Source organism: Xiphophorus hellerii, chromosome 2, assembly GCF_003331165.1.
Source record: "Xiphophorus hellerii strain 12219 chromosome 2, Xiphophorus_hellerii-4.1, whole genome shotgun sequence".
NCBI classification, from domain to species: Eukaryota; Metazoa; Chordata; class Actinopteri; order Cyprinodontiformes; family Poeciliidae; genus Xiphophorus; species Xiphophorus hellerii.
This window is the reverse complement of record NC_045673.1, coordinates 12,945,485-12,963,633: the sequence shown is the minus strand read 5'-3', so window position 1 is coordinate 12,963,633 and position 18,149 is coordinate 12,945,485. Positions and strand designations below refer to the sequence as shown.

Here is an 18,149-nt window from a genome sequence, read left to right as displayed (position 1 = left end):
CAACAAGGGCTTCTACAGCAAAACATAATCAAGGAAGCCAACTACTATAATCCATCCAAATTAATATTTTTAGTTGATATGATAATATACCTTTTTGAGTGCTTAACCTTTTTAATTGAAGTGACAATTTTTATCCATACAACTATAACTGCTGAATAACTTCTGACTGCTGTCTTTAGACATCCTGTGTGTGCGTTGGGGTGTGTGTGTGTGTGTGTGTGGGGGGGTGTGTGTGCATGCCGCATAGGTTCAGTTCACTTCGTCTCCAGTCAGTTGATCAGCTCCATCCAAATATACAGCTGGGTTTTAAAAGTTTCTTTTAAAGTTTTCAAAAGCCAAAGGTATTTAACCTTTTATCTTGTAATGTAAGGTTACAAGAAAGGGGGTCTGCCATGTTACTTGATTTAACACAGAAGCAGAACACAATGCACAAGATTTTATTAATAAGGCGAAAGAAAAGAATAGACTACTGTTTTCTTAACTGTTCAATGTATGATGGAAGATACAGTGTGTGTCTGTCTCCTACATTTTTGTCTGAATAAATGCTAAATAACTTGAAAACTCACAGATTAGTATATGGATCTTCATTTGATTTGTGTTGTATGTGTTAAAGATAATAACTACATTTTGCTAGCTATGTTACATGAAATATTAGTCTTCATTATTGCATTTTTACGATATTGCAAGCATTTAATAGTAACAAATAATTTTTTTTTATTTGGAGTTGCACTAATGACTAAAATTAGAAATTTATTCTGTAAATACGCAGATTTAAGTATGCATTTATCTTATGTCTGTCATGTTGGAGTTGAAATCTTATATCTAAACTGTATAAGCACATAATTCTACTTTAATGTTTCTAAAGTCTTTGTTTTCATCTTTTGGAGAGGTGTGCAATAAATGTTCAAATTTGGTTACTGAAAATGAAACACATTTTATTTTGGACCACAATATTTCTTATCATAGTTGATCAGAAAATGTGTTCAAATTTATCAAAATTAAAAGCAATGTAATTAGTCTGCCTATAGTTCTTTGGTTAAGTCACATCAATATTAACAACATGGTGCCTAAAACTAAAAATGACAAATGCAAACAAATCTGACACAGTCCTAAAACTGGAGTTACACCAAAGAAAGCAAGATAATGAAAATATGTTCTGATCACAGTGATAATGACTTTGTCTTACTGGAAGCTAGCAGGCTATGAATAAAGGCAGAGCATTTACAAAGCCTTCACAAGGGATGTATGAAAGGGAACTGTCTGCTAATCAGTAACAATATTGGTTTATTATCTGTCTGTTGTTGCTATAGTAGCAGCATCCTCTTGGTGTATTGTGTGTAAATAAATTAAGTAACTTTTCTTATGAAGTCTTCAGTGCTTCTTTGTTGTGTCACTCTGTTTCTGGGCCTGTTACATTAAATTACTCAGTGGTTTATTTTGCTGCTATACATTAAGGACAGAAGAGTTCTCTTGGAGAAAATCCTATTCCTTAGGATTAAATCCAAATGGTCCAAACTAGAAAACAAGCTTTTGGTCACTTAGAGCATCACTTATTCTCCTTCATGTTTGAGTTTGTAGCTGGATTCAGATTTTGTTTGCTCAGGTAAACATACTGAACATACTGAAGCTAAACTGGATGTTTAGGTGAATGGTTTATAGATATAAAACAAATGAATCACATCTAGGATTATTCATATGCACATAGAGGCACTGGGAGTTATGTAGCAGCTTGGTGTCTGGAGAATTTAGGACATCCTCATAAATAAAAAGGGTAATTCATATTTCAGTTAACAGTTAACAGTTTCTATTCTTTAAAAGGTAGTTTGCCTAAATTTCAAAAGCACTCCTGCGATAAAAGTTTTAAATTAGTCTATAAAGTCTTCAAAGTACCAGGTCTGCAGCCAACTGGTTGTGAAGGAAGCTGTTCTGGTCAGATGAAACCATACATTTTTGGTATAAAAGCCAAATTTCATGTGTGGTAAAATGGTCACACTGCTCATCTCCCTGTTCTCACAATTCCCACAGAGAATAAACATCATCCACAAGTTTGCTATGTCAAACAATAGGCCTTCAGAAGGAACAGAGGAACTGGTCATTCCTTTTTGGAGGACATATTGAACTACATATTCAGAAATATGGAGGAAAATGTGAGGAGATGGAAAAGACTCATTATTTGGGTCCTTTTCATTTTAAGCTCATTTTTCAGTTACATAGTTGTTGATGTTGTTGGGTGGCTGTTTAGATGTGTTTTTAACCATAATATAGAATTTTGTCTTTGTAACAAATTGGTCTAGCTAGTTGAATTGCCCCCTGAAATTAATAATTTTCTGAATCAGAATCTAATATCTACATTGACAAAGTCTGAAAGGTTTAAGTAAAAGGTAAAAAAAGAGAAATGTTTAAAGAAAAAAAGGACATTTTTGCTTTGAATTGATGCACCTTGGCAGATTTGAAGAAAGGAACCAGGGAAACAATCAGTGCAAAGGAAGAAATCAGGGCAGCTGGGGACAGATCAGAGGAAAGATTCAAATCAGGCTTTTATTTCCTGGGAAGAGAAACCTAAACAAATACAAGACAGATGCTGAATTAGCTTGTTGGTGTTGACTGGTGAGTAAATACCAGTCAGCTTCGTTGTTGTAGTGTTAGATTTCTTTTATTGACTCTGTCAGTTCAGGTGCCAAAGAGTGGGTTTATAATCGTGAAATGATTGCAGTAATTTGAGTCAGCTCTTCACTAATCTGAAGCTTGACACAGTCACATCTGCAGGTTGTTAATCAAATGGGTTTAAGGCAGTCTTTGAGCTTCATAATAAAATCACTGGGACAAAAAAAGATAAAACTAAAAATTCTTCAGGTCATTCTTTACAAAGACAGTGCTACAACATATTTATATACTCCAGACCTTTACTGCTGGGCTTTGCATTACAACTATTTGAAATGCACAACCTTATTTTGGATGCACACTCAGTTCTGTTTTTTTTTTTTTCTTTTCCTTCTTTTATTTTAAAAAAGTCTGCACTGCCGCACAATTAATATAGAGCCACCCTATATGTTTGATCAGTTTAGGGTGTACATCTTGAAAATGTTCTTTCTTGTAGAGTCTATTACCTATTTGTGTTCTTTGTGTTTTGGAGGTTTGCATTTCTGTACACTGCATTTGTTGTAAAGACAGAATCACAATGTCACCTATATTCATAATTAATTTTCCTTTTTGGCGATCTATGTTGCTTATATTGTATCATGCATGACAATAATTAATCATGTACATATTTTATAATTTGGGCAGATTAAAAAAATAGTGAACTAATAAAAGGATTTGAAAAAAGTAGTAATTGGAGCAATCAAACCCTAATGATTTTTCATAAGAGTTTTGCATTGTTTTTATTTTTTGTGAGGTTGAGCCTCCTTTCCATCACTCTAATCTTGAGCTCTCTTCACAGACTCTTTATCAAAATATGCTGGCAAAAGTAAAACATTACTTTAAATATAATACTGCAAGCGGTGTGAATGATTTTAGGCTTAATATGTCACATGAAAAATGCCATTGTCTTTGGAATTAAGATGTTATTGTATGTGGATGTGATCCATAAAGAAGACACCCCGATGAATAAAATGAACAAACCAGTTCTCTAGATAGAATCCTTCTTTGACCTTTTCACCCCTTTTTTTCTCCTTTACCATGTCATTCATAGCTCTTCCTCACAGGACCCCATTTTTCCATGTCTCCACCGCTCATCCAGTTGTGCATTTTTAATAGGAACATACTTCTAGATGCTCACTACTCTGCAATACACCATGAATTATAGAATAAAGTGACAAATAAAACAAGCTTAACCATTTGAGGATTTTTTTTACCTAACTAACTTTTTCATTTTCAAAACAAGAAGGTAAATCTCAACAGAGAACCGTATTTACACAAAAGATGGAGTCAATATGGGACTACCTTACACTGGTTTTTACCCTATTTGATTTCTGACGACTTGAGTTGCATCTTTGTATGCTGTTTGATGCTTTTTGTATGCTTTCACTTTTATCAGTGGTAGTTGGAATACTTTGTGAAAAAGACATAGGTTTCCCTTTAATTCCAGCTGCAAATTTGAATGTACTGTGCAGTTATAGTAAGTAAATTAAAATATTAATGAGAAGTTAATTTATTTCAGTAACTAGATTCACTAAGTGAAACACGTTACAGATTAACTCCACACAGACTGTTTTCAAGTCTTTATTTCTGTTAAGATAATTTTCCGCTTGCAGTTAATGAAAACAGGACTTTTAAGATTAGAATATTACATCAGACCAAGAACAAAAACATTGTTAATACAGAAATGAGGACTAAATGAAAAGTGTTTTTATCTTCAAGGTTGTTACTTTCAGAAGGCGCAGTTAATCTGGCTAAAGTGCCTCATCGGACGTAGATTCAGATTTTTAGAACGTGCCTGTATGTATCCAATTTAGTTATATGAACTTAAAAAAAATACCAAGTTCAAAATGTATTTTGTGCCTGAATATATTTGAAAAAAGGCAGCAAACATGGAAAATGTGGTAATATTTTTATCTTTTTTGCTATGATTGTTACATGTCTACAGCTAAATTTATTTCAGAAACAGCCCCAGAGATACTGTTTAGGAAGGAAGTGGTAGAAATCAAGTGACAACTGCAGCTGCGTGTGTTGCCTGATGGTTCTGTTACAGATGGGTTACAAGTCTAAAGCCCACAACTGCAATTTTCTGAAACGTTTTCTAATAAACCTTATCTAATTTATGGCAACTGATAGAGATTCAGCGCTGGTATGACACTTGCAAAGATGATTTAGATTTGTTGCCTTACCCTTTTTTCTGCGGCCTGATCATGTTGAGATGTACCAACTGTGAGGGAGGTGTGGACGACCAAAATGTAGCAATCCATTTTCAGCATTTATTTAATTTGCTGGTTAAAAACATTATAATGAAAGTGTAATTAGTGAGACTACAGAAAAATGATTAGATTTCAAAAATGGGGGAGCAAAAATATAAGTTTGCACTGCCAACTTATGAAATGGGGGTCCAGTTGCTTTACTTGCTCTATTGTTTAGGCGCCTAAACCAAGAATATGAGTACACTAATATTGAAACTGCATGTATTGCATTGTTTCTTTCTCAGGTTGTTTAAGTAAAATGCAGTTACTCTGCAGTGGGACAGCCTTTGGGTGAATCATGGGATCACGGGGGTCATGGCCTTGCTGATCAGGGTCCAGATTTATGCAAGCGTCAATTAAAGTAGATAGAGAAAGAACAAGGAGTGCAGAATGCCAGATAAGGTATTTGTTTTTCTCACCATGAATGCATAAATGCATGTTTGATTTGTGCTCACTTTTTTAGATTTGTTTATGTTGTATATGGGTTTAATTTTGTGCATATTAATACAGATTAAAAGAGTTTGACATAGTTCTGAGACATGATTGTACACCATAGTCTCTAGAGTAGTTTGAGTAATACAACTCAAAGGCAATTCTACAAATAGTGACAAAATGTACATTTCTGATTTTGAATATCTCTGACATTCTTTCTTTCATTTGTTTGGCATTTAGCAAAACAGAAACAATTTTGGTAATTCACACTGACTTAAATCATAAAAAGTTTGATCTGAATTAACTTCAGACAGTGAGAAAAACAAATACATGTAGCTTTTAAACCGATGTATGAACAGTATGTTCTTAACATCACTGCATTGCTAAATTAACATTTTACCTCTTTTCTTTGCTCAATCTCTGAATGATTGGATGGATGAGTCTATGAACTTCAATTTCCAGGTCTGATTTTCAATTAGGTATAGGTGTGGGGTCTTTCTCTGTGATCAAAATATTTCATTGTAACCGTTACTAGATGTTTGGGATCATAGTCCTGCTAAGAGGTGATCATCTGTTCCAACCTCAAGAGTTTCTGGAGAACTTTAGTGCATTTTAGAGAGGATTTCTTAGAGCTTCACCTGGTATTTAGTTTCACCTACCTTCCCAGCTATGAGTAGCTTCAGTTTTTTTTTGCTGAAGAAGATGCTGCAACCTCCATATGTTACCTTGGAGATGTTTTTTTCAGGGTGATATGCAGTCATTGTTCCTTCTCTCATTGTGCTTAGGATGAAGCCCAAAAAATAAATGTTATTCTCATATGTCTAGATCATGTTCTTCCACTGCTATAAAACCTACAGTTGCAAACTGCAAATTTGACACTTTGTGACTTGTTTTAATGACCGGGTTCTTTGTGCCACTTTTCCACAGAGGCCTGCATTGTGGAATGCATGACTAGTGTTTGTTCTGTACACAGATTCCCTCACCTGACCTTGAATCTTTGCAGTTTTTCCCAAGTTACCATGGGTCCCTTGGCTGCTTTTTTGGGCAATAGTCTCCTTTTATTTTCTGTCAATTTAGGTGAATGTCCATATCTTTATAGATACTCTATTTTCTATGTTTGTAGATAGACTGAGCATTGCTCTGAAACATTTTTGAAGCTTGGGAAACAGTTTTAACACAAACGTGCTTTGAACTTCTCCACAACTTCATTTCTGACCTGTCTGTTTCTTCCTTGGTCTTCATGATTGTGTTTTGTCATCAGTGTTCTTTAACAAGCTTTTTACAGAACAGTTATTTACCTACTAAGGCTAAATGACACACGGTTGAGTTATATTTATTAATTAGGTAACTTCTGTAGCCTTTTATGTCTTCTGGTCTTTCACCTAAAGTCCCAGCAACATACCGTATATCAAATTATATTTACTTTGTAAAATGTTGCAAAAGTTTTAGAGATTTGGTGTTTTGTTGGATAATTAGAATTTTACATAAGAAATCATATATGGATTTTAATTTTATATTCATGGAGACTTGGAGGTTTTGTCTTTTATGGTCATTGGAAGTGTACAATATTTATTTTCTGTGATCATTTTACAGAAATTAGAGACAAAGAAAAATCCCTAAAAAACGACAATAAAATGTTCACCTGTCCTTGTGACTAATTGTAAGTGTAATTGTAAAACTTCTTGCTGGACATGCATGAAAGGGTTACAGAGCTTTTTATGTGGATCTAGATGAAAAAGCTTAGCTAACATAATTAGTCATTTTTAGTCATTGTGTGTCTGTTATAAAAAAAATATGAGGCATCAGGACAACTTTAATCTTGACACAACCTTAGTTCTTCTTTTTCTCCCTCTTTTGTACTGTGGAGTTGATCCAGAGAGTAAAAGCAAATGATCAACAACAGCTGAGGCTAATAGAAAGACAACTTATTAAAGTTAGAAGCCCAGGTTTCTAGAAAGATTTCAGTAATTACAGTGGATTGCAGTAATTAACATGGTCGGGTAATTGGGACACTGCTGTGAATCTACTTTTAGTTGTCATTAGTAACTGAACAGTGTCCCATTAATCTGTCTTGTATCTATGGCTGCATGCTGAATTAGATGAGCTTTGGTTTGTTTTCCCTTTTCAGCTATATGTTAAGAGCGCTGTGTACAAACCTGCTGGCTTGAAATTGGTTTGCTGATTTTCTACCATTCTCTGTATTTATATATTTTCATATGAATATTTAAGGTATTTTATATTTTTGTTGTTTCAGTTTCAGATGCCAGTACATTATGACACTGCTGTTGATTCTGATGTATGTTAAGTGATTTTTAAATAACAGTTAATATTGAAATGTACATCCTCAAATCAACACATGCAGTATACAAGTTAGGTTGGATACATCATAGCTTATTGTAAACCTGTATTTGTTTTGGTAATCAGTGTGCAGGCTCATCTTCATGTGTGGAAAGGGAAGGTACTTTGTTACCCTTATTAACAAACACACTAAACTTTTGCCCTGTAATGCTAGTCTGTTACAAGGATTTTGAATTTATTTGATTGAATGCTGTTGGTTCACATCAATAAGTTCTAAGTTCAAACTTCACTGCTAAGCTATAAGGAAGAAAAAATGGGGAAATAGACGTATGGTTAATAAATGTTTTATCTCAGGTTAACATGCATACTTTCTGGCCCTTATCATGTTCAAATAACAGTTAAATCTTAACTTTGTGGGGGTTTTTTTAAAAATCACATAAAGATAAAAATAAAATAGAAAACTTTGTAATACAAAAACTAACCTTACCTCCAAAACCTTTGATATGTGCAAATGATCAAAAACCCTAAAATGTACTGATTCCAGTTGTAAAGGTTTATTTACGTAAAGCTGTGTTTCCTATTATGTCTTTGATTCGCAGGTCATATTTGCCTTTGGGTAATAGGGGTTTCAACTACTTGCATGAGTCCATGTTGATATACATGAACTCAACATAAATTAAATGATAAACATTTACCTACATATGTGTGACATTATGACAGTTTTAAACTAAGGCAAATATAAATAAGTAGCTTTGCTCTGGGACTTGCATTTCCTCAGTATGTCCTGGTTTCCTACTCAGGTTTTGATCAGCTTTTAGCAGATATTCCTTATAATTACCTGTACATAAAACTCCTCAGATGAGTGAATTAAAAAGAAACTGTTATCATCCAGAACTTTAAGATTCACAAACCAACTGTTCTTAGACACTCATAGATATTTAATATATTTTACCTTTTAATTTTACTTTTATGAGATAAATTTTTATCTACTTTTTTACTACTTATTATTTATATTGCATAGCTCCTAGGTTGATTGTTGTTTTAAGTGCAGAAATGAAGATAAATGAGGACACAGTATTTCAATTATCAAACAGCAAAATTGTAAATTGCCATAGGTTCTGAGAACTGCTTCTCACTATTTCTTTCTAATTTCACTAGGGAGAATAGTCTCCATTTTATATTTTTCTTTAACTCTGACTCTTTTAATGCTACAACAAAGCTAAGTTTCAGAAAGAGAAGTTTGTGTAGGCCACATTTCAGTGTTTAAATGAATCTTTCGGGTGAAGAGAGACACTGAAATATAGGAACTGTCTAATAACTAAATTTAAAGTCGTCAAGCTGATGAAAGCATTAATTGTTTTGTTCTCTGACCAGCAATGATTTAAGCCATCTTAACAACCTGAACATACTGTTTTGTTAACCTGTAATAGTATTTCTGAATAAAACGACAGTGCTTCCTTTGTTATTACTGCAGATCACAATACCTGTTGCTTCAGAAGAACTGGACATTTTCTGGGAGGTTTCAAATTACATTTTCCTCCAGAGCAGGTAATCATCTTTAAAAGCTGAAGTGAGAGTCCTCAATGGATACAAATTAATGTGAAAAAGGTTTAGACATGTCTAGATTTATTAGACTGCAGAGCGAGAGGGGGCCACTTTCTGTCAAGTCAGAATTTTGCTTTCATTAGTTCTTTGCACATATGCTGGTTTTCTGGCATCGAGTTCATCAATAAACAAACTGATGTGATTGATTTGCCTCTCTGTGTTAGTAGGTTATAACAGGTTAGAGAGAATGTTATGCGGTTCCTGGACTAACAGCCAAAGAAATCAATAAATTTTTGCTGCATCTATTGTGTAAAGTAGGGCTGAAGAGCAGCCAACATCTGTATTGTTAAGAGTATAGTATAAATGTTAGGGTAGAAGTGAGGAAAGATTTTAACAAGTGTTTTCCTCGTTGCATGTTTCCTCAGTATCTGGCAGAGAATGGATTAAGTAGTGGTCAAATAGTGGGGCCACTGCAGCCACGATGCCCCTTTTCCACTGGCTCTAATGGACCCAGCTCCACTCTGCTCAGTATGCTTTGCGAGCATTTCCACTGGCCTTTTTCCAGCCTAGTATATGCTTTTTTGGTCCCTGCTCTGTAGGGTCGGTCAGGGCCGACCAGGTACTATAATGTGACATAAACCTACTGCTGTTCACTCATTGGTTGTGGGCGTAGTCAGACGTAGGAACAAAGAGTGAGGAAAAACAAAAAGTGCAAAATTTTAAATTTGCTACAACACGGTACTGATGGAGTCCTACAAAGCTACAAGCAAGCGGTGAACACTCACTCAGGACACCTATGTGCTTCCAGCATGTTAAACCCCCACAAACGTACAATTCAAGTTTTCTGCACACTCAAAACACCCAGAGAATGGTCACACTCTGTCACACTGAGAATCATATTATCTGGCTGCCAGAACACCTCGGCTTTAACGACATGAAGTAGCATCTACATGTTGAACATTTGATGGCATCACAGCAAACTTTCTATCATTTGTGAAAGAGAGATTTTACATCTCAGTGTCTTCTGCTGTGGATGATATAAGCTTTCTGCCTTTCCTGAACAGAGAAATTAAAACGACTGTTATTAGTAAGATGTTTTTCTTGAGCCTGGCCCTTGACATTGCGTAAAGAAGGTGCTGAGTTGTTCGATATGCAGTTTAGTTAATAACCCTATGGTTATTTAGGATAATTTTCACTTGCTTATGTGTTCATAATGTTATGTTGCTTCGATTTCTTTGGAGGCCACTTTCACTTTTCTTTCTATTATGTAAAAATGTTTTGCTCTTTTAGGAAATTATTGGAAATGACACACATCCAAGCAGTAATGAATGGCCTAGATGGTAAATATTGACAGTAAATTTGGACGCTTACATTCATTAGTGAATCAGGCTTGGCAAAAGGTTGAATGAAATTTAAGCTAACCAGGGAAATGCTGTGGAGGTGTATTTGCAAACCTTTGCCAGGAATTTCTCTGCCGGAATGTGCGAGCTTGCATAAATGGAAACAAATTATTTTTCAGAATTGTGGTACCGAGTAGAAGTACAAGGTTTCTTTTCAGCATATAAACATATGAGGTTTTAATCAAAAATCTATCTACACAGTATGGATGGTTCATATTTTTTTCAAAGTCTTTATCTTTAAATTTCATAAACACACAATCAATTTAAAGCATAGTTTTGTTTCCCAAACAAAACTATTTAGTTTATTTAATAGTATTTGTCAGTTGTATATGGTATCAGAATTCAAATATTTTGGATAGTTCTGGATCTGTTTTTTATTCAAAGCCTACATTTGCTAAAATGTAGGATCTACTAGAAAAATAATGGGATTTCTAGCAACACTCAGTGTTTTGTTACTGTGCCCTTCCTGAAAAGAGCTTGGCTCTTTCAGATATGATTTATTACACCCTGTCATCCTTTTTGTTTGATTTCAGAATTAATAGTGATTTGCCAGTCGCTCTGGTTGTTTCTGAAAACAAACGCTTTGTGTTTTTTTGCATAAAAGTGAAATTGGCAGTGTATGTTGCAGACAATGAAAGATAGCCAGGGGTAGAAAATATCAAGAGTTCATTAAGGCCCTTGCTGAGAAAAATAAAGTAGAAGCCTTTTATCAGCCTTCTGTTCAGCAGGCAATAAAACACACATCAGGCCCACCTGATTATTGGTAAATCATCCCAGGAACCTCTTCAAGGCATTATCCACGATATTATTCAGGACACACAAAGAGGTGTCATTCACACACAGACAAACACAACCTCAGTGCTCTTCCCACTCATGTGTACATTGGCTGCTAGAACGGTCTTTGTATCCCATCACCATAACAACTGCCTGAAAGCACATGCGGGAAAAAAAAAAAAGGAAAAGAATTTCTCTCACTCAGTTTGACTCGGAGATGGTGAGTGTAGCAGTCGCTGGATCCTTACAGCATGTCAGTGTGCCGTGTGTGAACAAGAAGCGGGTTTGTACAGGCAAGCGGGCTGCAGACGACTTGGTGCAAATGAAAAGGGCCTTGTGTGTGTGAAATCTGGGAAGTGTCCGAGGAGGTAACATTTTAAAACTGGATCAGGCAGTTTATGATGGTGAGTGTCAGAAGGATGCTTCATTCTGTTTTCTGGTTTGCTTGTATATGTATGTGTATGTTTCTGAAGAGTGTGTTTAAGTGTGCCGTTCTACATTTCTTTAGTAAGTTGTAGCAAATCTACTTTGTACCTGTGTCCATATTATGTAATGACAAAAGCAAGGAAACCTCAAGAGAGTACAAAAGTAATCTAAGTTTCCTGTTAAACTTAGTTGGAATACTGCTGATTTTGTCAGACTGCATCTCCACCATACAAATTGTGATGAAAGGTTCCTATTTTCCTTAGGATTTCATTTAACTAGATTTTTATTAGTCTTTATTTCACAATTTTATCATGCATTTTTAACCTGTTTTTATCTTTGAGAAAGCATCATTGCTCATTCACTCTTTGCAGCTTCAATTTATTAATATTACGTAGGTTTACTCTTCTTTTAGTAAAGTCCACATTTATTTTCAAGTATCAAAGAAGATTCATTTGCTGTGGATATGAATGTTATGAAACTATTTTTTACCACCCATACACATATCACTGATGTTCTTTCTAGAAAGTCTTTAAAAGATTATTATTATTATTTCTATTATTATTGTTATGTACACTGAAAATGTGAAATAAGCTGGAGGATCTTATTTCCTCTTTTTTTCCCCAAGAAGGGAAATAAAAAGATTCAGTGATGCTGTCCAGCCTTTACACCCCTCTATTTTTTGCTCGCTCCTATTATAGCTTACATATCTTCTGGTCCATTTGCTTGGCATGACAGAATAGAAATAAAACCTTCAAACATAGAAGGAAAGAGCAGCGGCAGGAGCTTTCATCTCTGGACTGCATTATTAAACATTTCTATCCACATGAGTCTGACTTCGCCCAATCACCGCGATCTCTTCCTCGTCTTCCCTTTAACCTCACTCCCTTGTCTGTCTCCATTAGGCAAACTTGAAGAAGTTTATGGAGTATGTGCAGCAGAGAAACATTGAAAAGGTCTCACGATTTTTGGAAAAAGGCCTGGATCCTAACTTCCATGATCCAGACACAGGAGGTAAGAAATCACTCAAAAGTTATAGACATACAGTAGAGTTTTTCTCCTGTATGTAATCTACCTTAATTTATCTTTTTCTTTTCCATTGTACTTTCTACCTTTTGCAAACTGTCCTCACCACAACTGACCATGTAAGGATTTTCTGAAATAAGCCTAGCGCTTGTGGGGAAAGCTGGATTATTCTTCCTTCTAATCGTCTTATGTATATTCAGATGTATGTCCCACAACAAAAGAGCTCGTTTCTCTGCTGGGTGACCTGTAGTTCTGCAGATGAGCTGCAAAGTGAGAGGAACATATGAATAGCTTAGTTTAACACCAACAGGAAGCTGCCATTTAGGTAGATAGGAGGGTGACAATTACCACAGCCAGGCAGTTATGCAAATGCAGAGTTACTAACAATTTAAGTAGTTTTAATTATTATTTGTTAAATGCTGACAGCTATAACTCATTCTTCATCAGGAATGTGCAAGCAGTATAACTGGAGAAATGTTAATTTTGAATACAGTTTGCTTACTCAGCCTTGGATCTCACAGAATGCCCACTAACGCTGGCAGCACAGTTGGAGGGATGTGCCGAGCTCATCAAAGTGCTTAAAAATGGAGGGGCACATCTGGACTTCCGGACAAAGGATGGCATTACTGCTTTGCACAAGGCTGTGCGCAGCAAGAACCACACAGCACTTATAGTAAGTACATTACGCAAAGGAAGTAGACGCGCTGACTGTCCTGTTTTATGTCTGTGGTCCGGTTGGTTGCCTCCAATCTTTTCTTTTGGGAAGCTGTTTGTGAAGATGGGGATTGATAACCTATTAGTGGAGGTGCTTGAGAAATGATGGTTGAGCAATTACTCAATAAATGAGGCTTAGGATGCCCTCTTTGAATGAACTGGCATAACCATCTGATGGCCTGATTTATGTGAAGGGGTTTCATGATTCATGTGTTACTTTCTTGTTTCAGAAATGGTTGAACTGGACTGTTTTGTATTCACTTATATCCATTACCCAAACATGTAAAAATCAATTGTTCATGGAATGCACATGAAGCGTTGGCGCTGTTGGATAAAAGCTACACCGCCCTGCAAAAGTATTTTTACGCTTGGACCCTTAAACAGTGTCACATTGCAACAACAACTCTTGATGTATTTTTTTTTTTTAGAGTATTATAAGATGGAGTTGTTGAAGGGAAGGAAAATGAGATGAGGTTTAAAATGTTTGTCATAAAAAAACTGAAAAGTGTGAATGTGTATTTAGCTTCCTTAACTTTGAAGAACCGCCTATTGCTGTAGCACCAATACTTTTGGGGCATGTTTCAACCAGCTGTGGTTTAGTCATAAAAAAAAAATGAAAAAAGTATTTTCCTCCTACTTCAAAGTTCTACATTACTTTGTGATAATATATCACATTGTATCATCATGGAATACTTTTAGATTCGTGGTCGTAATGTGATGAGATGTGAAAAAAGTTGAAGAGATATAAATCAATATTCCTGCAATTCCTGCTTTAAATAAGGGAAAATATATCTTTAATTTTATTTTTTTTTACAAATTACTAAAGTCTATTTTCCATGCATGTAAATAATATAGATTTTAGGATGAGGAAATTTACTACAACATTCCCATGAGTACCTCCACTTCATTTCTGTCTTGCTTTCACATTTACAATGCATGAAGATCATCTAACTGATAACAAAACACTTTAAAACTAAAACTTTGCCTACAGACACTGTTGGACTTGGGTGCTTCTCCTGACTATAAAGACAGCAGGGGTCTTACTCCTCTCTACCACAGTGCAATGGTTGGAGGAGACCCCTACTGCTGTGAACTGCTGCTGCATGACCACGCACAGGTCGGCTGTGAGGATGAGAATGGCTGGCAGGAGGTACACCAGGTAATAAATACAATGTGACACACGCAAAGTGTTAAGAGCTTTAAAAGCTGGTTTGCGGAAAAAAAATGGTTCGGTTTTCAAAGTTCGATTCAATGTAATTTTGAAAGTCTTTGCTCTTTCTTCATGTGTACTTGATGTTTTCATTTGGCAGAATCCCTATGAGTAAATGGAAAGTCTCACTAGGAACTCCTGACGAATGGTATTCTTGAGTTTTAATGAAACAAGAAAAACAGGCAGCTTATCACAACAACTTATTAGTAAACTGCGGATTTATATTGGTGCATGTAAAAATAGAAAAAGCCATTTTAAGGGTAAAAATGCTGTAATGCCTTAACTGTTGAGGCAACAATTAATACAATTTCCCAGTCACACACTGGTTATGTAAAGACACCAGTAATGAACAAAACTGTGGATCTTTATTATTTCTCTTTAATTACATATTCAAAGAATATTAAAAATCTCAAGATGTAATAGGAACCGTATGTCCTGAGAACTGCTGCAAGTTAAATGGAAGTGCAGAGAAGTCCAATATTAATCCATCTGGAAAGTTCAACTCAACTTTGAAAAAACATTATAACATTAAAAAATTCACTTTTACTATCTACAATAAGATTACCAACATCTTTTGGTCGATATTTTTGGATGAATGTTATTGTGAAGTATCAGAAGTGGCTCTGCTGTTTTCTGGTATAATCTTAGCATAGTTTAATGAGGACATGTAGTCTGTGTAGACAGTGTAATTCTTTATTTTGTTGTTTTGCCAGCATTTTAATTGCCTATGTCAACTCTACCTGAGGGGCAAAAACATCTCAGTTGAGGACATGGACATAAATATATACAAACACTTCAGCATGTCTCAATCAGACTGACAAACTCTCACTGCCATATTGTTTTCAGGCAGAGGTAAGTGTTCGTAATTGTATCCAGAGAGAATCATAACTTGATTATAACTTTTAAACTATCTGGTCATGATTCTTTCAAAAAATAGTGAGGTGGGCTCATATGAATAATCATCTATTTTAATGACACTCATGGAAATGTATAACCTCTATGTTGCTGAACAGTAGAAATTCATATAATAATTTCCTTTAACAGCATTGTAAACCTTACAGATGAAAAGACAGTAAGAAGAAACTACATACTATAATCTTTGATTTGCGCATGTAAAAAACTGACTTTTATAAACTTGTAAAAATGTTAACATTTGTTTAACACAACAGGGAGAAAAGAACAATTTAACAAACTAGGAATGTTCCCATAATTGAACACTCCAAATGTTTCAGGCCAGTTTAATTATCCAGTGAAGCCTGGAGTTTATTGGTTGGCCTCATCTTCAGCACTTTAAGACTGAAAATGTGACGCAGACAAACCCATCGGCCCTGAAAGGCACATATAGCCATGATGGTGCTTGGGTTTCCTACTTGATACCAACATTCACTTTTCTTGGTCCCATTAGTATCATACTCAAAATTACATACTTTATTATGTATTGAATAGAAGGTAATATCATTTGGTTTTAAAAGTTTCCACAAAAGAAATTCAACTCTTGCAAATTTCCATCTGTGAACTGAGTTTGACCCAAAGTTTCACCTGGACTGTGATTAACTGTCTTGCAGCAAAATGATGGCAGTAAAATCTCATAAATCAGGGCTCACCTTTGTGGTTAAATGCAGCATCACTGGTTTTCCTGCATGGTGCTAAAACCTCAATGACAAAGTAGCACAGGGTTATTATCTTCAGAAAGGAGCAATTAGAGTACCTATGTGCAGAGGAGAAACCCAGCAAAGACTTGGTAAGAACCAGCTATTGTCCTGTCATTTATTAACTGTGTAACCCAGCTATACTCCTCTAACGTAGGAAAGGGCCCCTGAGTTAGTTAAACCAGTTAACTTACAAATAATAACTCTAATACATTCTCGTGTTTAAACCTACAGTATGTTGAGTTTCACTCACCTTAGCATAACAATACACCAGTAATTTTCTATTTCTTTTCACCCAATAATATAGCTCTGAGTAAGAATAATAAACTCCACATACTATTCTATTAGAACTCACACACATACACACACACACACACCTGTATGAGGTTTGAACTTTTGAACATATATTAAGCACAATAAACAAACTGATGCACAAAAATGCAAAATGTTTCAGTCCTTTAGTTTCACAAAACCTATGTAAGTTAATGTGGGCCTACACTTCAATGTCCACCAATGCTGGCAATAATGAACTAAATTATAGTCCCCCAAAAAAACAAAAAAAACGTTGCAGGCCTGATGAGATGCTGAAGCATGGAATTGTGATACCTTACTCCAAAGGAAAATCTTGAACCTTCTTGGAATTTCACCTGTCCTTAGTCCTAGTTGGCAAGATGTCTTCAGCTCCTTCACCAGTCTCTCGGTCCACAGGATTCAGGACACAGCAGGAAAGTCCAACGCAGACACAGTCCTCCAGCAAAGTCATAAAACTCTCAGAGTAAGCTCATCTCTCTGCACTAGGCTCAACTCTGAAATGCTCCCACTACGGAAACCTTAGTTTAGTCTTCTGTTAGCCGATATTGCTCACAGTACTCAATGTCCTTTCACTTTGCTAATGGATGCTAATGCGTTAGCGAGCATTATATATAACTTTCCACCTACTGTACAGTGAATTTTGGTCTGAAATGATCACAGTAGCTGCAAACAAGAGTGTAGAGTCAATATCTATAAACAGACTGTCGAGTTGAGAGTCTAAATATCTACAAAAACACTCGTTTTTTAACAACTCCGCTACGTTTTTTCAGCATGGTTCATCTCTTTCCTTTATCTTTATTCCTTTAATATCAGAGTAATTGGCAGGTTTTTTGTTTGTCTGGTCTTCTCACATTATAATTGGCAACTGACAAGAAACTCTGAAGGTTGTCACGTTTTAATTTAACTAAAAGTCTTGTACAATTAATTTCATTTGTAACAAACACTTCTCTTGACTAGCGTTAAAAACAGAAGAAAATGAAACTTAATTTTTCTCATATAATTTGAAATAATAATATAAACAAATTGTAGAATTGGACAACAAAAAATAGAAAGACAGAAAGAAAGAAAATAGTGAGTAAAACATGAAAATGGCAAACATTAAAAAAAACATTTCATAGGACAATGTGCACCTCATTCATAGACCAGTCAGCAGAGAGATACACACAAGACATTTAAAGTATCTGACAATAAAGAGCAATATTGCCATTGATATTGCCTGGATTCTCTTAAACAGATATTGATTTTTGATATCTGAATTGATATTGTATTATCAAATAACTGTGCAGCCCTTCACCCAAAGACATTTTAATCAACTTTATGCCTTTCAACTCCAACTCTATGCAGTGTGTTGGTGTGTATTTTTTTCCTGCATTTTGCATTTATTTTAGAGTTAGCAATCTTTAAGTACATATTGTCTGAAATAGAATACGCTGTACATGGCTTGTAACTAAGAAAAATCCCAGCATCATTTCTG

At 35.3% G+C, this 18,149-nt stretch overlaps 1 protein-coding gene across 5 annotated transcripts in view; it reads left to right on the top strand.

Moving 5' to 3' along the window:
* Positions 1-18,149, top strand: part of shank3a (SH3 and multiple ankyrin repeat domains 3a) — a 148,126-nt gene that overhangs the window by 44,360 nt on the left and 85,617 nt on the right. For all 5 annotated transcript variants that reach the window (XR_004342026.1, XM_032584278.1, XM_032584271.1 and 2 more), the window contains exons 4-6: positions 12,670-12,778; positions 13,312-13,463; positions 14,496-14,663. Coding sequence is in view for 4 of the 5 variants with exons in the window: in XM_032584278.1 (XP_032440169.1) it covers positions 12,670-12,778; positions 13,312-13,463; positions 14,496-14,663 (429 nt within the window). In the remaining variant the exon portion in view is untranslated. The remainder of the gene's footprint in view (positions 1-12,669; positions 12,779-13,311; positions 13,464-14,495; positions 14,664-18,149) is intronic.